The sequence below is a fragment of the Chrysochloris asiatica genome, unplaced genomic scaffold, assembly GCF_000296735.1.
Source record: "Chrysochloris asiatica unplaced genomic scaffold, ChrAsi1.0 scaffold00017, whole genome shotgun sequence".
NCBI classification, from domain to species: domain Eukaryota; kingdom Metazoa; phylum Chordata; class Mammalia; order Afrosoricida; family Chrysochloridae; genus Chrysochloris; species Chrysochloris asiatica.
The window spans coordinates 32,651,303-32,674,815 of record NW_006408535.1 but is presented as its reverse complement, the minus strand read 5'-3'; the positions used below and the strand labels follow the sequence as shown (position 1 = coordinate 32,674,815).

The following is a 23,513-nucleotide window of genomic DNA, read 5'->3' as shown; positions in this document are numbered from 1 at the left end:
TGACAGGAAAAATACAAAACAATAGAGGCAAATCGAATGATTACTACAAGAACAAGCAAGGTGCCCGCCCAGGAGACATCAAGGCAAGGGGTCGGGTCCCCTGAGTAAACCCCCAAGACTAAGACTCAATGGGAATACATACTCTGATTGGTGACCACGTTCGCCACCAAGGGGAAGTGAGGGAAAAACAGCTATGAGGCCGTGAGCTAAGCCTTCCAACATTCAATAGACTCCTGTGAACCCAGGTAGAGACCTGGTTGGCCAACAGTGTGGCAAGATCTGGGGACTCTTGGACCCAGAGTCAGTGACATAGCCGTGGAAGACTGGAGTGGAGAGTGAAGTGTCCAGCTGATAAGAGAGGGCATATCCACAAGAGTACCCACACTTGCAGATAATACCCACTTGACCTGGCCTCAATGAGTGGATGATCAGAGCACAACTAGAAGAGGAAAAAAAAAGAGTAATCTGATACAATTTGATGAACTTGACCTACACCTATGGATGCAGCAACTCAAAAAAGGGAACAAATCCTTACAGCAAGGATCATTCCCACCCCCTCCATACAGAGTGGACAGGGATGGGCAACTTGGACATTGGCTATCCAAAATGGGGTGGGGGGTGCAACAAAGGCAAGAAGTGACTGGCTTACAAGCTTTCAAGAGGGAACCTAGATCCAGAGGGTGGGGAGAAAGGTAGAATCTCCACTGAATAGTATCCAAATCTGTCTAGGCAGGATTGATGAAAGGAAAGTGGATAGGTCTCTTGTGATACAAGGGTGAATAATTGTTACCAGGACGGATTGTGAAGGTTCTAAGTGTAAAAGTAGACATTTTGTGGCAAGGAGGGGAGTGATTTGCAGGCTAGGAGTGGAGGTCCCTGGAACCATGAAGGGAGAAGAGTAGAGAGCAGGACCCTACCCAGAGAAGCAGAGATACCCGAGATGGAGGCAGAGATGATTATGTGGAGAGATGGAGCGGCTGGGGACTCGGGGCCCTGGAAGGGAGAGGGGATGTGTGCTGATGACTGGTGGGGGAGAGCAGGCTGGTAAAATGTACCCTTTCATTGACTAGTGATGCGTGGAGGGGATTGTAACCATGGCAAAGAAACAATATATGATAGGATGTAAAACTAAAATTCTCCCATGTACCCATGTAAACTATCACATAATTCACAATAAAACTTTAAGAAAAATAAAGTGTTCACAGTATTCTCAATCGCCTCATATGCATGTGAAAGTTGGACAATGAATAAGGAAGGCCAGAGAAGAATCAATGCATCTGAATTATGGTGTTGGTGAAGAATATCGAAAATACCATGGACTGCCAGAACATAAAAATCTGTCTTGGAAGACGTATAGCCAGAATGTTCCTTAGAAGTAAAGTTGGCTGCACTTCGTCTTTCATACTTCAGACATGTTATTGGGAGGGATCAGTCCTTGGAGAAGGACATCATGCTTGGTAAAGTAGAGGGTCAGCAAAAAAAGAGGAAGACCCCCAATGAGATGGATTAACACAGTGGTAGCAACAACGGGCTCAAGTATAATATTAATTGTGAGGATGACGCAGGACCACGCAGTGCTTTGTTTTGTTTTGCAGAGGGTCTCTGAGTAAGAACCAACTTGATGGTACCTAAAAACAACAATTCTATATTGGTCCAGAACAACCCAAACCAATTACCAACATACAAAACCAAAAATACTTTATTGCTAAATCATCTTGGAGTTTGAATGAAGGCAGAGGGGAGCCTGGAGTCTTCCTTGGCCTTCACTCAGAGTACTATCTACTCTGATTCTGTGAATTTTGTTAGTCTCTCCATGTCACTTCTACTTCATCTGTCCGATACCTGTGTGGAAGAAGAGGAAACATCTGGTAGTGGGCTATCCATTAGTACTGCCCATTCTTTGCCATCAGGATCCTTGACCCCCATTCCTGCTAGTTCTTGCATGTCTCCCATACAATCCTATTGCCTCCTCTAAGAGGTGATCCTCTCACCTTTGTGTGATACCAGAATCACTAAGGGGGGTTCTGTGCCCAGCCTGGAACATTTCCCAGCCCGCATGAGCTATCATGGCTCCATTATCAATACAGAATCTGGAAAATAAAAGATGTAAAATCTACAATCTGATGGCAGAAAATCACAGCAATGAGAGAAGATAAAATGAAATCAAGACTGAGAAAAGATCTTACCTCTCATCTGTGGCAAAAAGCTGGGCTCCACGTTCCTGACACATTGTTTCCATCATCTCCTGTAATCGCATGTTACCTATGCAAAGTGGTAGGGGACAGGGTTAGCTTAGTACAGTTTCAATGGCCTAGCTATATATATATATAGACTTCACATATATTTACTTAGAAAAATGAATTAGGAGTTTAGGGGGTAAGGGCTGGGGAAAATAGGACAAGAAATGGAAATAATGATTTCCCGAAATCCTTAGAGACTTAAAATGTCAGGAGGAAGATGCACGATGCCCAAGAAGAAGAGAGAGAAACACTGTTCAATGACACATACATCCTACACCTCCCACGATGAGAGCCTCCTGGGAGCCACAATGCGCCATGGCTCGCTCTGTGATTTCTACCAGCATTGCAAACACAGTCTCCTGTTAGGGATAAGTATGATTAAAACTTCAGAGGACATCCCAACTTAGTTCTGCTTTCCCATATAAACTCCTCCAGTCCCAACCTTATATCCCAACTTTGTACTTCATTACCTGCAAGGAAAAACACAGATCTTCAGGAGTACACTCCCCCGTGGCCAGCATCCGCTGAGCTGCATCCTACAACGAGAAGGGGTGGGGTAACAGTGGTTTGGGGGTTAGACAAGGGTGAAAATCAGAACCCTCAGAGGATCACCTGTTTCACACCACAGTTCAAGTTACCAGTGCACGCTATGCCACATTTTGCCTTTCACTGGCACTACACTATAGAGTGGAGCAGTCATTCAAAAATTCAAAGACTCAATAATTATTTTTTGAATGTCTACCCCAACGTGCCCCCTTAGCTTGCTTTCTTATCTCCACAACATTTATCATTATCTGACACACTTTACAGTTTACTTTTCCTTCTTTATTTTTGAGTTGTTATTTCTTTATCCTCTTATGCCTCCATGTAGGTAGTGATTTTTATTTTGCTCCATGCTGTATCCCTATTATCTAGAACAGTGCTTGGCACACAGAAGATATGAAATAAGTTATTTGCTGAACCACAAAAATAACACAGAGCAAAAGGACTACAACCAGTTCACAACTATCAATAATCACAGAGAATGTGAGTGGATTAGATGCAGCAGTCAAGAGACAGAAAGTAGCAGAATGGATAAGAAACAGGATCCTTCAATATACTGTCTACAAAAAACACATTTTACACACACACACATCGAAAATTGAAAAAAAAATATGCCAAGCTAACAGTAATCACAATATTAATTTCTGATAAAACAGATGAAGGGAAAAACCAGCATAAGAGACAAAGGAGGACATTATACAGTGACTGGGTCAACTGAATAAGAGGACAGAATCATAATAAATACCTATACTCCCAATCAAAGAGTCTCAAAATACATACATTATACTCAACCAGAATTAAAGAAATAAACAACTCGACAATAAGGAGAGTCTTCATGTGGTGCTGCAGAATGAGCACTGGACTAACCACAAGGTTGGTGGTTCAAACCCACCAGCAGCTCCTTGGAAACACTATAGGGTCGCTATGAAAGTGTGAAACAACTCGATGGCACTTCACAACACAATAATAGCAGAATTTCAGTTTAACTAGAAAGAAACTCAAGAACACAATCAATCAATTTGACTTCATAGACTTATTCAGAGCACTCAATCCAAAAACAGCATAATATATATTCTTTTCCAGTGCACTTGGAACATTCTCTAGAACAGACCATAAATTAATCCATAAAAGCAAGCCACATAAATTTAAAAACAATTTAAAACATATCCTTAGATCACAATTCTACAAAATTAGAAATTAACAACAGGAAGACAAAGGAACAACGAACCCAACCCAAATACATGGAAACTGTGTAACACCTTGTTTTTAAAACTACATACAGGTTAATAGAAGAAATAAAAAATGATGTAAAAGGAGAGAGAAGTCAGCAAAGAAGCAGAGACCAAAAAAGAGGCATTATTAGGAACCTCCTAGATTCAGGGGAACATTACACCAAGAGACATGGAGATTTGTAAGGAATGCCAGCCCTACAAATGCTAAAAGGAGATAACAAACTTCCTCTTAAACTGTGAGTCTACAGAGAGAGAAAATCTTCCACCAGAGTTAATGCTGTATAGTCAGAGAGCAAAACAGTCTGACAGTGAGAAAATAAATTTCTGCTTGTTAAAGCAAAAAAAGACGCAACCCAAATCAATAAAAAAACCATGAATAGTTAACTTTGGGTTGAGATTATGAATCACTTTTATTTTCTTTATACTTTTCAAATGTTGTTAAGTGCCATCAACTGGCTTTGATTCACAGTAACCCCTAGGCATAACAGAACGAAACACTGCCTATTCCTGCACCATTCTCAAACTTGTTGCTATGCTTGAGCCCATTGTTGCTACCACTGTGCCAATCTATCTCTTTTTCACTGTCTCCCTCTTTTTCATTGTCCTTCTACTTTACCAAGCATGATGTCCTCTCCAGGGTCTGATCCCTTCTGAAAATATGTCTGAAGTATGAGAAACGAAGTCTGGACCTCATGGCTTCTAAGGAATATTCTGTTTGTACTTTTTCAACACAAATTCGTCTTCTCTAAAACCATAACTCAAATGTATCAATTCTTCTATGGTCTTCTTCAGTCATTGCCTAACTCACACACGCGTATGAGGCTATTGAAAATACCGTAGCTTGGGTCAGGTGCACATAAGTCATCCAACTAACATCTTTGTTCTTCAACACTTTAAAGAGGTTTTGTGCAGCAGATTTGCCTAATGCAATACAAATATGTCGTTTAACTTCACTGAGTGTTGATGGTGGATCCAAGCAAAATGAAGTCTTTGACAACTTCAATCTTTTCTCCATTTATCCTGAAGTTATTTATTGGTCCAGTGGTGAGGATTTTTGTTTTCTTTACATGGAGATAGCAACCCATAATGATGGGTGTGGTCTTTAATCTTCATCAGTATGTATGTTAAATCCTCATCACTTTCAGCGAGCAAAGTTCTATCATCCTACATATCTCAGATTGTTAATGAGCCTTCCTCGAATCCTGATGCCACGCTCTTCTTCAGGCAATTCAACTTCTCAGTTTATTTGCTCTGCATGAGAATGAATAAGTATGATGCAAGAATAAAAGCCTGGGTACACCTTTCCTAATTTTAAAGCATCCTGGACCCCCTTGTTCTATTTGAACAACTGCTTCCTGGTGTATGTACAGGTTCCTCCTGGGCACAACTGTTTCAGAACACTCATTCTCGGTAATGCTGTACATAGCTTGTCCTGATCCACAGTTGAAAGTCTTTGCATGATCATAAACCACAGACAAACATCTTTTGCTATCCTCTGCTTTCAACCAAGATCCATCAGACGTGAGCAATGATATCCCTTGTCCCACGTTGTCTGGATCTACCCTGAACTTCTGGCACTTTCCTGTCTAAGTACTGTTGCAGACATTTTTGAACTATCTTGAGCAAATTTTTATTTGCCTCTGATAGTAATGACATTGTCCGATGATTTCTGCTTTCTATTGGGTTACCTCTCTTTGGCATGGATTAAGTATCTCTTCTCATCAGTTGACCAGGTAGCTGTTTTCCAAATTTCTTGGTATAGATGAGTGACTGTTTCCTGTGCTGCATCAGTGTGTTGAAAGATTTCAATTTGTATACCATCAATTCCTGGAGCCTTGTTCTTTGCTAAGGCCTTCAGTGCACCTTGGACCTTTTCCTTCAATATTATTGGTTCTTCCTCATATTCTACCTCTTAAAATGGTTGAATAATGACCATTTCTTCTTAGTACAGTGATTCTGTGTATTCCTCATTCTTTGCCAATAGCTACAGTGCACAAGACTTCTTCTTCAGTACCACTGATTCCTGATTATATGCTACCTTGAAATGGTTTAACATCGACCATTTCTTTTTGGTACAGTTAATCTCTATTCTTTCCATCTTCTTCTTTTTTTGATATTTTTGTTTAATAACTATTTCTGTGATTTTGTATCACTACTTTTTGTATTCCTATCACATCAGTTTCTACCTAAATTTGACATACTTGTTATTCTCTAAAATTAGTATATTTTTAAAAGTTTTTATTGTGAATTGGGCGATAGTTTACTTGGGAGAACATCAGCTTTCCATTCATCCTATCGCATTTTGTTTCCTAGCAATGATTACAATCCCCTCCATGCATCATTCAATTCTTTCCATCTTCTTTTGATGCTTTTTGCATCATTCAGTATTTTGTTCAAAGAATCCTTCAGTATTTCAAGTTGAAGCTTAAATTTTTTCCTCAGTTCTTCCAACTTGAGAAATGCTAAGTATGTTCTTGCCTTTTGGTTTTCTAACTCCAGACCTTTAAACATTTCATTATTTGACTTTGTCTTCTTAGACAGTACCTTGAAATTTTCTATTCAGTTCTTTACCTCCTCATTTCTTCTACTTGCTTTAGCATCTCTCCACTGGACAGCAAGTTTCATAGTCTTTTCTGACATTCATTTTGGCCTTTTCTTTCTTCCTTATATTCTTAATAACCTTTTGCTTTCTTCCTGTATGATGTTCTTGATGTCATACTACAACTCTTCTGGTTTTGAGTCATTAGTATCTAATGTTTCAAATCTGTTCTTGAAATGTCTCTAAACTAAGGTGGGATGTGTTCAAGATCATTATGTTGGCTTTCATGTACTTGTTTGAATTTTCTTCAGCTTCAACCTGAACTTGCAAATGAGCAACCAGACAAGGGGCAGTCTGTTCCACAGTCTGCCCCTAGTCTGGTTTTGGCTGATGATATGGAGCTTTTCAACTGTCTCCTTCCACATATGTAGTAAATTTGATTTCTGTGTATTCTATCTAGTGAAGTCCATGTGTATAACGGACTCTGTGATGTTTATAAAAAAAAGTGAGTACTTATTTAATTAGAAAAAATTATTAATAATTTAACTTGCCTATTGATATTGTTAGGCGCTCTGGTAGCGTAGTGGTTACGAATCGGGCTGTGAACCTTAAGGTCAGCGGTTCGAAATTACCAGCCTCTCCGCGGGAGAAAGATGAGGCTTTCTACTCCCGTAAAGATTTACACCCTCGGAAACCCTGTACAGGGTCGCTATGGGTCGGAACTGACTCGATGGCACTTAACAACAACAACAAACAACAATTGATATTGTTGGAGTACTGGTATGGCATTGTGGGTTAATGCATCAGACTGCAAAGCCGTTTGAACTGCAAGGTCAGCGGCTCAAACTCACCAGCTGCTCCTCGGAAACCCTATACAGGGTCGCTATGGGTCAGAACCAACTCGATGGCACTTAACAACAACTGGTACTGTTAAGGAGCTCCGGTAGCGTAGTGGTTACAAATTGGGCTGCTAACCTCAAGGTCGGACGTTCGAAACTACCAGGCAGTCCTCGGAACAAAGATGAGGCTTTCTGCTCCTGTAAAGATTTACAGCCACGGAAACCCTATGCAGGGTGTGTCACTATGGGTTGGAACTGACTCCACAATACTTAACAACAACAACAACAACAACAATTAATAGTGTTATTAAAAAAAAAACATCTTAAAGAATCTATTTTCCAACTATAAAACAAGGAAAAAAACAATATCCTATATTGCAAAAATTCACTATAAAACAGGTTTACTAAGAAATGATGAAACCATAATTTTATTACTTTGACAATGTATCCTCTACACCTGTTATTCAGAAAATAAGTCAGAATTATATCTTATGATATGTTTAGACAAAAAATATTGATAAAGTTCTATATGTAAAGCTGCTAAAACAACATTTACTTGCTGAATGAATTTATTGAACAAGTAATAGGAGGGGCTTCAAAAAGTCCTTGAAAAAAATTCTGTTATCGTTCAATTCCATTTTCCACAAATTTTTGAAGCCCCTTCACATTAGCCGTCATACTCTATATATTGGACATACAGTCATGAGCAAAACAGCCATGCTTCATTAAAGACAAATTAATGACACTTACCTCAATGAAAGACAGGATCCCTGAGAAAGAGACGTCCATCCCCTTTACAGTGTATGGCAGCTCAACGAGTTTCTTGCCTCTATATGGAAGTGAATAAATCAGGCACTAACCCTATAGTCATCTGGCTGCTCCCCCTCCAAAGGCCCTCCCAATTCTCATGAATGGAGATATACAAAGAAACCCCTAAAGTCTGTCAGACAACCTCCCTCCAACTAATGTCCTCTCACCGCTTTGCCATCTGCTCAATGTTGTAGCCTGGACTTGGGTCATTGGAAATCTGGCAAAAGACAAACAGGCAAGACGTGAGTGGGAGAGGATGAGGTCAGATATCCAGGAACCTTAAGAAACGCATTTATCAATTTCTCCCTTCATTTCCACGGCTCTCCAGAAATACATTCACATTTTATATTCTCTGCAGCCCCAATAGCTCACCTTTAGTACTCGAGCAAAGCGATCCAGACAATTACCCACAGCAATATCGATGGTTTCCCCAAAGATGCGGTAACGGCGCTCTGAGTATGCAATCACCTAAGGGTGGTGAGGATGTCCATGAAACCTTAAGTCTGTAAAGAGGAGTATTTGGCTTTGGGGAAGAACACAGCAGAGGATCAACGTGGCCACTAAACTTTCCAATAAGAAATAGAAAAAATGTGTTTTCCCAAATCCTGAATGGGTCATTTTCCATACCTCTTATCTGAAAAGCAATCCATATACCCCAAGCATTCCCAGAGCAGATTCCTAATTTACATAAGATATTCGAGGTTAGAAGGAGCCCTGGTGGTGTAGTGGGTTATGTGTTTGGCTGCTAATCGCAAGGTCAGCAGTTTGAATCCACCAGCTGGCTCAGCTGGAGAAAAATCGAGGTTTTCTGCTCCTGTAAAGATTTATAGCCTCAGAAGCCCTATAAAGGGTGACTGAATCAGACCTGCCTCAACAGCACACCAGCACCACCATTCTAAGTTATCTATTTAGATCACATAAGATATTCTAGGTTAGGGCAGAAGCAAACTGTCATTTTATGAGTTTCAAAAGAGTTCATGGACAAATGGCATGAAAAGATAGTGGAATTTTCCCATGAGCCTTTTAAAGCTTATTTATGTGCATTTTTCTAGTTTGGAAGCTCCTGACATGTCCCTTAAAAGCAGTTTTAAAATGTGGACAAGGAAAACAGGTTTTATAGCTTAGAGGCAGAAAACAAGAGTGAATCCTTCTAGATTATACTAGTAGTGGTATTTGGGAAAAAGGGAAGAGGAAAAGCTGAAAAACTCAAAATCCTATACTGGGCCAGACTAATGGCCCAGTCAACTCAGCACTGACAACATGCCCATTCTTCATATGTGATCAACTTCTACCACAGAGACTATTTATCACCCAGTGATACTGGTGCTCCACACCTCCCACAGTGAGGGCTTCCTAGGGACCATAAGAAGTCCCTGGCCCTTGCCCGAGTTGCTAGGGATTTCCTTCCTTTTTGATGTAGCTCTTTACTGTATCTTCAGTGGAATACAGGTGCCAAAAGGCTAATAACAAAAGGGAGGGAAAGCCTGCCTTTCTACTTCTATTACCCACTCCTCATCTTTTTTCTTTTCTTTAAAATGACTAGACAGACTTCATAAGGGAAGATGTGAAAACTGTATCTCCTATCATCATCAGAATACCTCCAGTCACCTCCTCTAATACTTTCTGCACACCAAACCTCTAACCTCTTAGCTCCAAACAGCTCCTTGCCCTCTACTGCCTGAAGTTCCCTCATCATTTCCATGAGTGGGTATGTGTCCCTCATCCTTAATAATTCTTTCACAACACAAAGTTTTAGAACGTAACTGAGACAAATGCTGAACTTTCCGACAAGAACGCCATAAGAAAGGAAGACTGAAGTTCTAATTCTGACCTCTAAAGGTCTTGTAAGATATCCCACACAACTGTAATTTCTCCAATGAATTTTACCATTTATAGTGTGTTTTTTTCTAAAAGTTGCTCTATTTCCATGCTCTTGGAATAACAAATTCTATATACTTACCACCAAAAATAAAAATAAAAATCAGGTAGTGTCCTTAAGACTTAATTGCTAAGATTTATAGTGGGGGGAGGAGGGAAGCTTTAAAGTATAAAAAACTCCTTCCATTATTTTGAAGGCAGAAATCCTTATCAACCTTTCATTTCCTAAACTAGACATTCCTAATCTTTATATAAAAGCACCAAATACTCTGATTGTCCTGCCCTAGACTACAATGTTGCAAACTCTGCTGTGGGTTTTTTGATGTATAATACTTTAGGTTCAGATGTGGTGTTTTATTCTTGCAGTTCCCGCCACCCATGCAGAACACATAAGTTGCTGGTATGGCACCTTGGAAATTAAAAAGGTATGGACGGAGTACTCTGTATACCTGAGTATTTCCTCCACTGACATAGAGCACAGTTGGGCTGGTGGCTCCAGTGATGAGACGACCCATCTCAATGTGGCCTATACAGTGGTTCACACCTAGCAATGGCTTATTCCACAGCTGGGCTACCGTACGAGCAACAACAGCCACAGAAACCAGTGGGGCACCCATGCCAGGACCTAGGAGAACAGAGATTGGGAGAAATTCAAATGGGGAGAGCAGGGATATGAGAGATGGGGGTAGGCATGGTGGTGGCAGCAAAAGTGAAGGTCAGATTGTTTTGACTGAGATAGACTCTAGGTATATCCTTCCATTGTTGACCATACTTGTAGCCATACCTTTGGTGTAAGCAACACAATCGATATCCTGAGAGGTTAATCCAGCCTCTGTTAGTGCCTCCTGAAGCAGGTCCAGAATAACAGCTCGGTGGTGTCGGGCAGTATCACCAGGGAGGAATCCTAGGAGATGGACACAGGTCAGAGGGGTTTTCATGCAATGGGAGGTAGACGAAGAAGGCATTTCAGTACTATGGGAGTCCCTTTCTCCTGAAGTATCCTGTCTTCCAGGCTTTCAGATACACCCTTTTATAATTTCTAGCCTCTACACAGGGTTTCTGCGGCTATATATCTTTACAGGAGCAGAAAACCTCATCTTTTTCCCTCAGAGTGGTTGGTGGCTTTGAACTGCTGTCCTTAGGGGTAGCAGTCCAGTGCTTATCCTACAGTGCCACCAGGGCTCCTTATATATAGTCTGTTCCGAGCTCCAGTGGTGAAATGGTTAAAGCACTTGACTGCCAACAGCAATGTTTGAACTCACCAGCCATTCCATGAGGGAAAGATGTGGCAGTCTGCTTTTGTAAAGATTCCAGCCTTGGAAAGCCCATGGAACAGTTCTACTCTGTCCTATAGAGTTGTTTTGCCTTGGAATGGACTCACTGGTAATGGGGGTCACTTTGGGGAGCTATTCAGCTCTCAGAAATGCCCTTCTTCATATCTAACTCAGTCTCAGGGTTCAATTCAGGTAATACCTACCCCATAGTTTTCGGTGATCTTTGTCTATGACCCCATATGACTGTGCATGTTTATGTACTATACTTAACACCTAACAAATATAGCACTAGAGTTATTAGTTTCTCCCATTAAGACTTCAAAAGTTGAGTGCGTTGGCTCCGTATGATAGGCATTGTACCGCGAACCACAAGGTCCACAGTTTGAGCCCACAAGCCGCTCAATAGGGGTAAGATGAGGTTTTCTGCAAAGTTAAAAGCCTTAGAAACCCTATACAGGAGTGCTATGAATTGTAATCAACTCAACGGCACTTAACAACACCAAACTTCAATGGCACTGTAGGATAAGCACTGGACTACTAACTAAAGGATTGGTAGTTAAACCCACAAGCTATTCCTTGGAAATCACATACAGGACAGCTTTGAGTTGGAACCACCTCCACCTCAAATAAACAGCATTGGCTATTTATTTTTGTATTGCTGGGGCCCAAGTGCCTAGGAGAGGGAATGCTAAATGTGTGCACATATATGTCAATTGGGGCATACTGGAGAATAAAATAGCTTAAAAATAACATTTATTGAAAGCTGTAAGGCACCAGCTACTTGAATTATCAAGAAGTAATGATATAGAGCTTATTATCCCCATATTTAGAGTAAACAATAGTCCAAGAATCTGGGCAATGAATACCACAGTGAGTTCTGACACCTAAGGTGTGACGTCTTCCCATTTTGATCTACCGCTCTATTCTGGTTCTAGAATATTTTTATTACATCTCTCATATGGTTTACCATGCTAGTTATATAAACCAAGTTTATATGCCTGATTCCACACCTGACTCGTGATAACCATTCTTGTGTTCACCAGCACAGTCAAACCCTAGGAAGTAAAAGCACTCAACAAAAGTTGAGCGAATCCTGAAGATCCAAGTTCAAGTGACTGTGATTCTCCTACTACCCATCAGTCTGTTGGACTTAACACCTGCCAAGTAATATCAATGAGCCTTGGAGTAAAAGCTGTATGTTGCTGTTGTTGGGCGCCGTTGAGTCGATTCCGACCCATAGCGACCCTGTATAGGGTTTCCAAGGCTCAGCTGGTAAGTTTGAACCGTCGACCTTGAAGTTCAAAGCTGTATAAGCAGGAATAATGCACCCACTTTACTGGTATTTAGGAAGATAAAAGGTGATGCTGTGCAATGAAGCGCGCCTTAAACTGCAAGTCCACTATTAACTAACCTGTGCCCGGAGGAGTGACGTAAGTTCGTCTCGGGTTAGCCAACACCGTGCCATCCCGCACCACTCCCACGCCAATCTTGTTGGCACTGCCTTCGAACCCCAGCACCGTAGGCATAACCGAAAGAAAATGCCGGCAGGGGCCCTGGTGACTTTTGGAGCTCCTCACCAGTCCGTGTTGACCCGCAGATTTCGAGCCGGAAAGGAAGCAGCGGGCCCGCGGCTGTAGATGGCAGCAAGCCCAAGTACACGCCCCAGAGATGCCCCAAGAGGAGCGCCCGCGACGTCCGCACCGCTCCTGCCCTGGTCGTCACGGCGACCCATGAAGACCCTGCAACGACCTGTCCTCCAAACTGCCAGGCAAACTAAGCTGGTATTTACCCCTTACATTCCTTTCTGGTCCCACATATTTTCCCGTGGCCCAATTCAGCCTTCTCCACCGATGTTTCTCCTTCTTGCACAGCACTGGGCTCTTCGGTCAGGGTAGCGGAATAATTCACGCTATCTGGCAGAAAGATAAACAGCCCCAATATGGTGGGCTGGGGCCTTGAGTCTTCTGAAACTATAGAGCCGAGAAGGAAGGCTGGGCTTCCTCCATCACATGGTGACAGATAAACCAATCACCTATAGTCCTTGGCCACGTGCCACGTAACTGGATCACGTGATCACGCTAGTTACCCACGTGGGGGAACAGCGTGCGCCGTTCTTTGTGCCCGGGTAAGGAGCCTGGCTGGGATCTAAGCGGGTCACATATTAAGGTGCTGGTCTTCTGCCCGTAGACTAGTTTTTCAGGAGGTCTGACCAACCAGCCTGAGTCGGAGGTCCACTGTTAAGGCCTTCGATTGGCCAGAGGGTTAATAACGTGAGGCGGGGTCAAGGCACTATAAAACAATCTAGTCCAGCGGGTGTGGGGCTGGAGGGCCTATGATGCATACAGAATCAGGGAAAAGATTCAGATATGATACCGTTAGAAGCGGCTCCTCCCCAGCCTTACTTTGCTGTTTTCACGGTTTCCTTGCGTTCACAGGTAACTGAAAATCCTGCTTCGGTGGGCAACGTGGAACAGGTGCCAAAGAGCATTCGTTGTAGGGATGCCGAAACGTGGAAAAAAGAAAGCTGTGGCAGAAGATGGAGAAGAGCCCGAGACCGGTAGGGGAGTATAAAATGAGTCCCTCTCCTGGGTACTGCAGTGGGGTTTTCCAGTGCCCCGATGATGTTAAGGGGAACTACCGACGGACCTACTCGGTTTTGCAAATTTTGTGATGAAGAGCAGTAATTGTAGGTTGCTGGTGGGCATATGATAAACTCTAAGCCAAAGGTGGGAAACGCCTGCTTTTATCATTATGTCTTATTCATTTTATAGAGCCAGCGACTAAGAAGAGTAAGGCAGTAGCAAAGAAAAACGACAAAGAGGGAGCTGGAGAGGGGCCAGTTCTGTATGAGGATCCCCCAGATCAGAAAACGTCACCTAGTGGCAAATCGGCCACACTTAAGATCTGCTCCTGGAATGTGGATGGGCTTCGAGCCTGGATTAAGAAGAAAGGGTTAGATGTGAGTGAAATTCAAGGGGATAAAGAAGTTTTCTAGTCTTCAATGATCTTATGGTTAAGCTTTTGGTTAAGCAAAGTTTCTCTCACTTTAGTCCCTCAGTTTTTATTTTTCATTTGCCTGTGATTATCTTGTGGGAGAGATACAATGGAACTTCGCCAAGATTCCTAAATGGTTATTCTTTCAATGCCATTGCCTTATTCTTGGCACTTTACTGGACTTTATTGTATCTCCAATACATCGTTTATGCCAATAACTACTGAGAGGGGGGCGGGGAGGGGGCAGGACAAGCAAACCATTCTTTGGTGTATCACAGAAGACCCTTTTTTCTCAAAACTCTTCTTTAGTTACATAATAAACCTAATTGTTTAAATAATATTTTGTTTTAGGATTCCTGTAGGCTAAGCACTGGACTGCTGATTACAAGATTGGCAGTTCAAGTCACTCATTGGAAACACTATATAGGGTCACTGCGTTGGAATCGACTGAGTGGCACTTAGCAATATTGCTCCTTCGGCACAAAGACTCACCTATGGATTCCTAGTTAACCATATATTGTTACTAAGTGCCGTCCAGTTGGTTCCGACCCATAGTGACCCTGTATAGGGTTTCTGAGGTAACCATATAGAGGTTGAATAAATGTGTGAATTGATGAGGTTTTTTCTACTCTTCACTCATAGTGGGTTAAGGAAGAAGCCCCAGATATTCTGTGTCTCCAAGAGACCAAATGTTCAGAGAAAAAACTACCAGCTGAACTTCAGAACCTGCCTGGACTATCTCATCAGTACTGGTCAGCTCCTTTGGACAAGGAGGGATACAGTGGTGTGGGCCTACTCTCCCGCCAGTGTCCGCTCAAAGTGTCTTACGGCATTGGTGAGACCCTCCCTAGTGATCCCTGATCTCTTCCAAACCAATGACTAATACCTACTTCTGCCCCCAACTCTTGATTCCTTCTTTGTCTTTTTCTTATGTTCTCTATGTTGATTGATCTTTTCTGTAGGCGAGGAGGAACATGATCAGGAAGGCCGGGTGATCGTAGCTGAATTTGATGCGTTTGTGCTGGTAACAGCCTATGTACCTAATGCAGGTCGGGGTTTGGTGCGACTAGAGTACCGGCAGCGCTGGGATGAAGCTTTTCGCAAATTCTTGAAGGACTTGGCTTCACGTAAACCTCTTGTGTTATGTGGAGACCTCAACGTGGCTCATGAAGAGATTGACCTTCGCAACCCAAAGGGAAACAAAAAGAATGCTGGCTTTACTCCGCAAGAGCGCCAGGGCTTTGGGGAATTGCTGCAGGTTGTACCACTAGCTGACAGCTTCCGTCACCTCTACCCCGATACAGCCTATGCCTACACCTTTTGGACCTACATGATGAATGCTCGATCCAAAAATGTTGGCTGGCGCCTTGATTATTTTTTATTGTCTCACTCTCTCTTATCTGCATTGTGTGACAGCAAGATCCGTTCTAAGGCCTTAGGCAGTGACCACTGTCCTATCACCCTACTCTTAGCACTGTGACACCTCCCCAAAATCACTTTGAGTCTGGAAATTAAGCCCCCAAACTACCATTTCTTTAAAAATGGTATTGAAGCATCTGTATTGTATATGCCTTCTAAAATTGTATGAATCTTCCAAACAGGCTCCTAGTGACAGATTTTGGTTTCTATCTTTATCTTTTAAGCCCAAGATATTTTTTTGTGGGTTTTTTTTTTTTTATGTTAAATAGAAACTACTGATGACTTCCTTTGAACTGTCCATGTGAAAATAAAAGCCATAGTTACAGCCTTGCTTCAGTATTGGTGTTTTATCTACGCCTTGGTGGGAATACATACAAGTTAACAAATGAAAAGAGTAGAGTCATGACCTCATTTATTTACAAGCATAGTTGAATCCCTAACCTCCCCCAAGACGGCAACCCTGCCCAGCCCAGATGGATACTGCAACTGGGGTCAATAAGGTTGGAAGGAGGACTTAAAGGACATACAGGACTAGGGGAACATACCCCCACATTAAATAGTTAGTTATATATACATCCGTTCCTGTGGTTCTGTACAGAGCAGCGGCTAACCCCACCCCCACAGGACATGGAATGGGGGGAGAGGAGACGGAGGGGACTGAGGCCAGAGCCAGCCCCTGGTGAAGTGCAATAGCAGCAGCAAGGTCCTAATGGTGTACACGAGGGAGGGAAACCCCCAGGGCTACCCACCCCAACCCTGCCCTGGAATGTATAAGGGACAGGAATGGCTCTCGGGGAGCATATAGGAAGGACAAGGTGACAACCGTTTTTTAGAGCCCACATTTAGGGGCAACATTGCAACTACTTCACCCTCAAACACAGCAACCCTTGGAGGAGAGCAGATGGCCATCAGTGGTCTTATCTACCCCTCCAAACCTAAGTGAGGGCCTGGTTCCTTCCTACCTCTCCCCAGGGAAAAGGAAGGCAGCTGCTTGGCTTCCCTTATGGAAGCCCATGGAGTTCTTTACTCCAGCTCCCATTGTAGTGTCACTGTCCCCACCAGGGAGGGGCCAGACACAGTCTGTGGATCATGGTGGGCTCAGGAGAAGTTCTGGACAGGGTGGCTGACCTTCATACAGGCCCAATAGAGGGCCCGGCCCAAACACAGCACAGCCAGCAAGATGACAAATGCCCAGGCTGCATAGATACCTCCATATTGCCGTGCATACTTCCATGTGCCAAACTGAAGAAGGAACAAAGGAAAAAGAAAAAAAAGAAAATGGGGTTAGTGCTCATCTCCCACCAATTCCCATGAACCCTAGGAGTGACACAGAATTCAAGCTTCTGTCCCAAGTCCCTATCCACCTGTAACTAATTTCAGGGACCTTTTTAAAGATTAAAAAAAAAAAAAAGTTCCCTTCCCCTACGCGGAACATATTCAAGCTATCTCAGACTGATCACTGTCATTTTTCTTACTGTCTCAGAATTGAGCCAGGCTTCCTAAGGTTAAGTGCCACTGAGTTGGTCCCAACTCATAACGACACCTGTATAATGTTTTCAAGGAGCAGCTGGGTTTGAATTGCTGACCTCTGCTTATGCTATAGTGCCACACCAGTACTCCAGAATTCCTAGTAGCAAATTTTAACTTCTCCTCAGTCCTGTCCCTGCAGATAAAATAGCTGCTTATTTAATAGTAACATTGAAGACTGTTGATCTTCTACCTTCAACTTTATGCTTTAACAAGAAAATGTATTCAAATAAACAGTCCTCAGTTTTTTCACCTTTCTCTAGGAAAGGAGCTCTGGTAGCGTAGTGGTTACGAATCGGGCTGCGAGCCTCAAGGTCAGCAGTTCGAAACTACCAGTTGTTCCGCGGGAGAAAGATGAGGCGTTCTGCTCCCGTAAAGATTTACGGCCTCGGAAACCCTGCACAGGGTCGCTATGGGTCGGAACCGACTCCACAGCACATAACAACAACAACAACTAGGATAGGCATTTCCCTAGCGTCCTAGCCTATGGAGATAAGGCTGAGAAAGATGGTTAAAAGGGGTCAAGCCAAGATTACTCACAGCAAGGCCAGTGGCAGTGACTGCCAAAAGCAAGCCAAGCAAGAAGCAGCAGACACATCTCTTTCTTGGATATCTGCGCCCAATAGATGACCTGTGGGGAAGCAAACAGGAATGGATGCTTATGATGTATGGAGTCGTTATGACTCCAAACATTACTGGATTACTCAATGATGCCACTTTTAAGTGTAATCACTTACACTTTTCTGCAGTGTGGGCAACGTGCCAAAGTCCGGTCTGTGAACTCTGTCCACTATGGAGACATAAAAAGGAAGTCAATTAATGGTAGAAGCAGGAACATCCTTAGTGAGAAAAGAACCCTGGGGTAGGGAGAAGGTGAAAAATATACCTTTTCAGGATTCATATGACTACTCAAAGAAATACAAAGATAAGTCAAAAAAGCATTGCTGTGAAATCACAGAAACCTTTCTTAAATAAAAATATCCAAATGTGAGGCTATTGTTTCTTGACATATCCTCCATCTAGGTTTATATAGTTCTTAAGGTGCTATTTCCACTGTGGGTTAATGCACTAGACTGCAAAGTGGCTTTGAACCACAAGGTCAGCAGTTCAAGCTCACCAGCTGCACCTTGGAAACCCTATACACGGTAGCTATGGGTCAGAACCAACTTGATGGCACTTAACAATAGCATTCCTTCTCTGAAGAATTTTGCAGCTCCTGCAATGATCACCACATTAAAACAGTAGTTTTGGCATCCAGGAACTTAAATCGTGTTCATTTTAAATGCTGAATTTAAGGAACAAAAGAAGTCTGATGGGGCTGTAGGGTGGGTGGAGTGAGGTTTCCCAACAAAATGCTCACAGGACAGCCCTTGCTACTTCCAAAAACGAGCAGGTACATATATCATGATGAAAAAAACTCACTGGTACAAATTTTCTGGACTTTTCCTTCCTTTGCCCTATGCCAAAATCTATCAGGATTATGCCTTTGGAAATCCAAAAAACAGTTGTTATAATCTCTGAACTGACTTCTCTGCCTTGACTTGAACTGCCCTAGCAGATCCCCTTGGAAAACACTGTTTTGACTGGACCTTTCTATTGAAGGTACCCTAACAAGACTGAGACAAGTGTGTTACTGTGAGAACTTGTCTGTAGCTGTCCACTGATTGCAGAGACGTGTTAAAATACTTTATGTGGAATAAACCTGTGCACATATGAACTGGAAGCCCAGCAGCAATACTTTTTGACTCATCCTCATATAATTATTCCTTGTTTCCCCCCAGGCTTCCCAATGCGCCCTCCTCACCAGGAAAGTATTCTTGCAATGTCCACAGATAACCCTGACACCGACAGGTTGTGGTTCTGGACTCAGTGGTCCTGGATGCACGGGACCCAGGTTGATGATTCTTTTGCTATACGGGAGAAAAGACTACATTTAAACATTTTGAATCCTAATGATCTCCTCACTGTCCCTCCTTCTCGCTTTCTGCTCCATGTTTTCTATGCTCATAAAAGATGTCATTTCCTATCAACCCTTTTATTATGAGATGAAATAAGACGACTATATTTGAAGGCACAACAGTCCTTAACCTTTTCTCCATAATAAACACCAGGTTCTCACACACTTACATTCTGTATAAACATTCCTCCACCTTTAACTTTCCAGTTTCTCCTGCTTATGACCCTCTCCATCACCTGATGCCTCTTACCAATAAGGCCGAGGACAGGCAATCCGTTGGGACGTCACTTTGCAAATAAGGAGACAGTTACAGGGGCATCGAACATACTTTTTCCCTGGGGGTGCATTCTTGATAGGCTAGAAAAGAAAGGGAATGTCAGCGAGCACATTTCTATTTCAACTCCCAAAATACTTTCTGAGGAGAACTGAGAGACATAAAGCCCAAAATCAGGAAGGAAAAGTGAAAGTGTGGTATGTATCATGAGATTTGCAAACAAGAAGTAGGTTTGTATCCCCCATTAGATATCAACCTAAGCAATGGTAAACGTTAGCTTTGGTGAGAAAATAGTGCGTGAGATTCTAGAACAGAAACCTGGGTTTCATGAAGAGCAAGTGGGAATGCCTAAAAGTTAGGGTTTAGAATCAAAGGATCAAAAAGAGGATGTGGAAACAGGGCCCATTCTGAAGATATGTAGAACTCACAGTGGCTTCATTGCAGACGCCACATTTGACTACATGCTGATGCATCTTGCCTTCCACATTGATGAGAGACTGGCAGACTCGGCAGGTGATCATGGGGGCACTCCCACTATCCGGGCTGGCCAAGGGTGAGTACGGGGGTGGGTCTTCCCCAGGTAACACAGCTGGGTGTCCATCCGGGAATGGGGGAAATGCTGAAGAGGAAGCATATTGAAAGTAGGGCTGGTATCATGCTCCTTTTAGTCCTCAATCTTTTAAACCAAGATAGCGTGCTTATCACGTTCAAAGCTTTCCTGTAACAACCCCCTGCAGATCCTGGGCTCAGCTGGCGATTTCGGAAACAGGGAAGTCCCACCCGATCACAGGTGCAGTAGCTTAGCACCTGCAGCTTGGGTCCCGCCTCCACCCTCGGCCCCGCCCACTACTCGTCTATAAGCGCACCCCCGGGAACAACTTAGACCCGCCCCGGCTTACCCTGGGGCGGGGCATGTTTACCGGCTCCATACGGTGGTGCGGAGGGGGTCAGGCCTCCCCCAGGCCCAGCCCCACTCCCACCCGGCCCCACTAAGCCGTTGCCGCCGGCGCCACCGTCGATAGGCTCAGAGAGCAGTGGGGAACGCTCTCCATCTGCCGCCATAGCCGCCACCGCCGTCTCCCACTCCGGCCAGAGATGGAGTCACTGCCTTCACCGCAGCCACCACCGCCACCGCTACCGGGTCCCCAGGGCGCCTGCGCGCCGCGCGCCCAGCGCATCCCGCAACCAGTGGCTTACCCCGCCCCGTTCCGTCCCGCAGCACGTGATAGGCTATCCCCCGCCCCCTCCATGCTGTTATTAGAAGGGATAAGCCAATTCCAGGGTCTATGAAGGCAGTTCTATTCTTTCATTGGGTAGTGACGGGCTAACGTCACTGTCACGTGATCTGTCGGCTGCTGCTGCGCCAGCAAATATTTCACGTGATTAGAGATTCTGCGAGCTATTGGAAGCACTGGCCATCGCGCTACCTCCAGACCAGAAGGTGGGGTTAGGCAGCTACTGCTTACTCTTAATGTGTTTCGGGAAGCTGCGTGAGCTTTGTTACGCGCCCAGTAGTCTGCTCCTCATTGGTACGAAGAACCTGCAAAAAGACTGTTTTCCCCCTTTGCAGTTATAACTGGCCTATCATTGGTTTGTCGGTTCCTTTCCCTCAACCTGTGATGCCTAAAGCTCAACTTTATTGGCTCAAACTTAGCGCCAGAACCGTAGGGCGTGGTTTAAGCATCTCAGGGTAGGGGATGAGAGTATCGACGCTGTCAAAGGCTGCTGAGCCCCAGAGTTCTGAGTAATAAGGGGGAGGTTGGTCCAGGATCTGGCAGTGTTTTGTTATGTTGTGCATAGGGTCGCTATGAGTCGGTACCGACGTGATAGCACCTAACAACAACTCGAGGTATATATTCTAAATCAGTAAAAATAGACCAGAGAGAGTAGACTAAAACATTATCATACCCAGCCTGTTTCCGGAGTAAGTCTGAATAAGCCGTCTCTGCAGACACTCTATAGCACTCTGCCACCATCACAAGGTTAAATTGTGAAATTTATCTTTTAGGAATCTGCCTTCACCACTAGAGGAAATGTTATCATTTACCCAATTTTGTGATACACCTTTCTCAGTATGCATGATAAGTGTATAGTGCACAAACCATTCAAGTCCAAGGATATTTTAGTTACTGTTCGGCAGATGGGACAGTTGTTAGACTAGTCTCCACTTGGCTCTCCCCATGATCCTGCTAATGCAGCCATTGCCATCCAGTTGGTTCTGACTTATAGCCACCCTATGTGAAAGCTGGACAGTGAATAAGGAAGACCATAGAAGAATTGATGTTTCTGAGTTAAGGTGTTGGAGGAGAATGTTGAAAGTGCCATGTCCTGCCAAAAGAACCAACAGATCTGTGTTGGAAGAAGTGCAGCCAGAGTGCTCCTTGGAGGCCAGGATGGCCAAACTTCATCTCTCATACTTCAGACATATTGTCAGGAGGGACCAGTCGCTGGAGAAGGATATTATGTTTGGTAAGGTAGAGGGTCAGAGAAAAAGAAGAAGACCCCCAACAAGATGGATGGGCAAAGTGGCAGCTTCAGTGGACTCAAGCGTGGCAACAATTGTGATATTGGTCCAGGACCTGGCAGTGTTTCGGTCTGTTGTGCATAGGGTTGCTTTGAGCCGGTACCGACTCAATGGCATCTAACAGCAACAACATGGAACTGAGAACAACTGCCCTGAAGGGTTTCCTAGACTGTAATCTTTACGGGAGCAGATGGGGGGGAAGTCTTTTGTACCTCAAAAGAGACTGGTGAGTTCCAACCACCACCTTTCCCATTAGCAGCTGAGGGCTTAACCACTGTGCTAGTCTTGGGCCTGGTGTTGCGTGGGTTAATACTGTAAGGTCAGTAGTTCAGACTCACCTGCCGCTCCTCAAAAACCCTATACAGGGCCACTGTGGGTCAAAACCAACTCGACGGCACTTAACAACAACAACCCACAGTGCCGTACCAATACTCCATAGATAAGACTACTACTTTTTAAACCTATCAAGATGATCTATTAAATGAATACCCAGGCAATGCTAAAATATGTATGATTTCCCCTTGTCACTGTTGTTATTAGGTGTCATAGGTTGCCTTGGGTTGCAATATTGAAGGATTCTATTGTTGTGAAGTGCTGTCGAGTTGGTTCTGACCCATAGCGACCCTGTATAGGGTTTCTGAGAAGCAGCTGGTGAGCTTGAACCACCGACCTTGCAGTTCAAACGGCTTTGGAGTCTGGCGCATTAACCCACAGTTCAAATTCACTAGTCGCTCCTTGGAATCCCTATACAGGATCACTGTGAGTCTGAAACAACTTAACAACAATGAGTGGAGCAATAACAATGTGATAAATATTGAATGATACAAGAAGTATAAAAAGAAGATGGAAAGAATACACAGAGTCACTGTACCAGAAAGAAATGGTTGATGCTCAGTCATTTCAACAGCATAAGATCTAGAGCAGATGGTATTAAAGGAAGACATACAAGCTGCACTGAAGCCACTGGCAAAAAACAAGGCTCCAGAATTAATGGAAGACAAATTGAACTCTTTTAACAAACTGACGAAGCACGGTGGGCACTTGCCTATCTATGCCAAGAAATTTGGAAGATATCTATTTAGCCAACTGATTGGAAGAGATCTGTATTTGTGCCCATACCAAAGACAGGTGACCTCCAAAACTGTGGAAATCATCGAACAATGTAATTAATACCAAAAGCAAGTAAAATTTTGCTAATAATTTTAAAAGGTTTTCAGCAGTTCGTCAATCCCTGTTGATACAGGGAGCTGCCAGAAATTCAATCTGGATTCAAAAGAGGACTTGAAATGAGGTTTATCATTGCTCATTTCAGATGGATCTTGGTTGAAAGCAGAGACTATCAGAAAGATGTGTTTACTTGTGCTTTATTGACTATGCAAAAACATTCGACTGTGTAGATCATAGCAATTGATGGATAATACTGAGACGAATGGGTATTCCAGAACATCTAATTGTGCTCATGA

General features: G+C 43.4%; 3 protein-coding genes across 4 annotated transcripts; 1 reads left to right on the top strand and 2 right to left on the bottom strand.

The window, feature by feature from the left end:
* Nucleotides 1-1,753: 1,753 nt before the first annotated feature.
* On the bottom strand, nucleotides 1,754-12,967 carry OSGEP (O-sialoglycoprotein endopeptidase). The gene is made up of 11 exons (XM_006835491.1): nucleotides 12,767-12,967; nucleotides 10,866-10,985; nucleotides 10,531-10,706; nucleotides 8,576-8,671; nucleotides 8,371-8,420; nucleotides 8,144-8,222; nucleotides 2,711-2,776; nucleotides 2,509-2,599; nucleotides 2,187-2,262; nucleotides 1,992-2,090; nucleotides 1,754-1,842 (listed from the first exon to the last, which is right to left on the bottom strand). The coding sequence occupies exons 1-11, from the start codon at nucleotides 12,879-12,881 to the stop codon at nucleotides 1,803-1,805; spliced, it is 1,008 nt and encodes a 335-aa protein (XP_006835554.1). The 5' UTR covers nucleotides 12,882-12,967; the 3' UTR covers nucleotides 1,754-1,802.
* An 887-nt stretch (nucleotides 12,968-13,854) lies between these two features.
* Nucleotides 13,855-16,098, top strand: APEX1 (APEX nuclease (multifunctional DNA repair enzyme) 1). Its single transcript, XM_006835490.1, has 4 exons — nucleotides 13,855-13,912; nucleotides 14,127-14,314; nucleotides 14,992-15,184; nucleotides 15,312-16,098. The coding sequence occupies exons 1-4, from the start codon at nucleotides 13,855-13,857 to the stop codon at nucleotides 15,827-15,829; spliced, it is 957 nt and encodes a 318-aa protein (XP_006835553.1). The 3' UTR covers nucleotides 15,830-16,098.
* Nucleotides 16,099-16,158: 60 nt separating this feature from the next.
* Nucleotides 16,159-20,848, bottom strand: TMEM55B (transmembrane protein 55B). 2 transcript variants are annotated; one of them, XM_006835488.1, is made up of 7 exons: nucleotides 20,426-20,848; nucleotides 19,955-20,145; nucleotides 19,503-19,609; nucleotides 19,100-19,205; nucleotides 18,033-18,085; nucleotides 17,836-17,926; nucleotides 16,159-17,010 (listed from the first exon to the last, which is right to left on the bottom strand). In XM_006835488.1, the coding sequence occupies exons 1-7, from the start codon at nucleotides 20,586-20,588 to the stop codon at nucleotides 16,867-16,869; spliced, it is 855 nt and encodes a 284-aa protein (XP_006835551.1). In that variant the 5' UTR covers nucleotides 20,589-20,848; the 3' UTR covers nucleotides 16,159-16,866. The 2 variants fall into 2 exon arrangements, with proteins under 2 accessions (XP_006835551.1, XP_006835552.1); XM_006835489.1 differs by having other exon boundaries at nucleotides 20,447-20,848.
* Nucleotides 20,849-23,513: the final 2,665 nt, after the last annotated feature.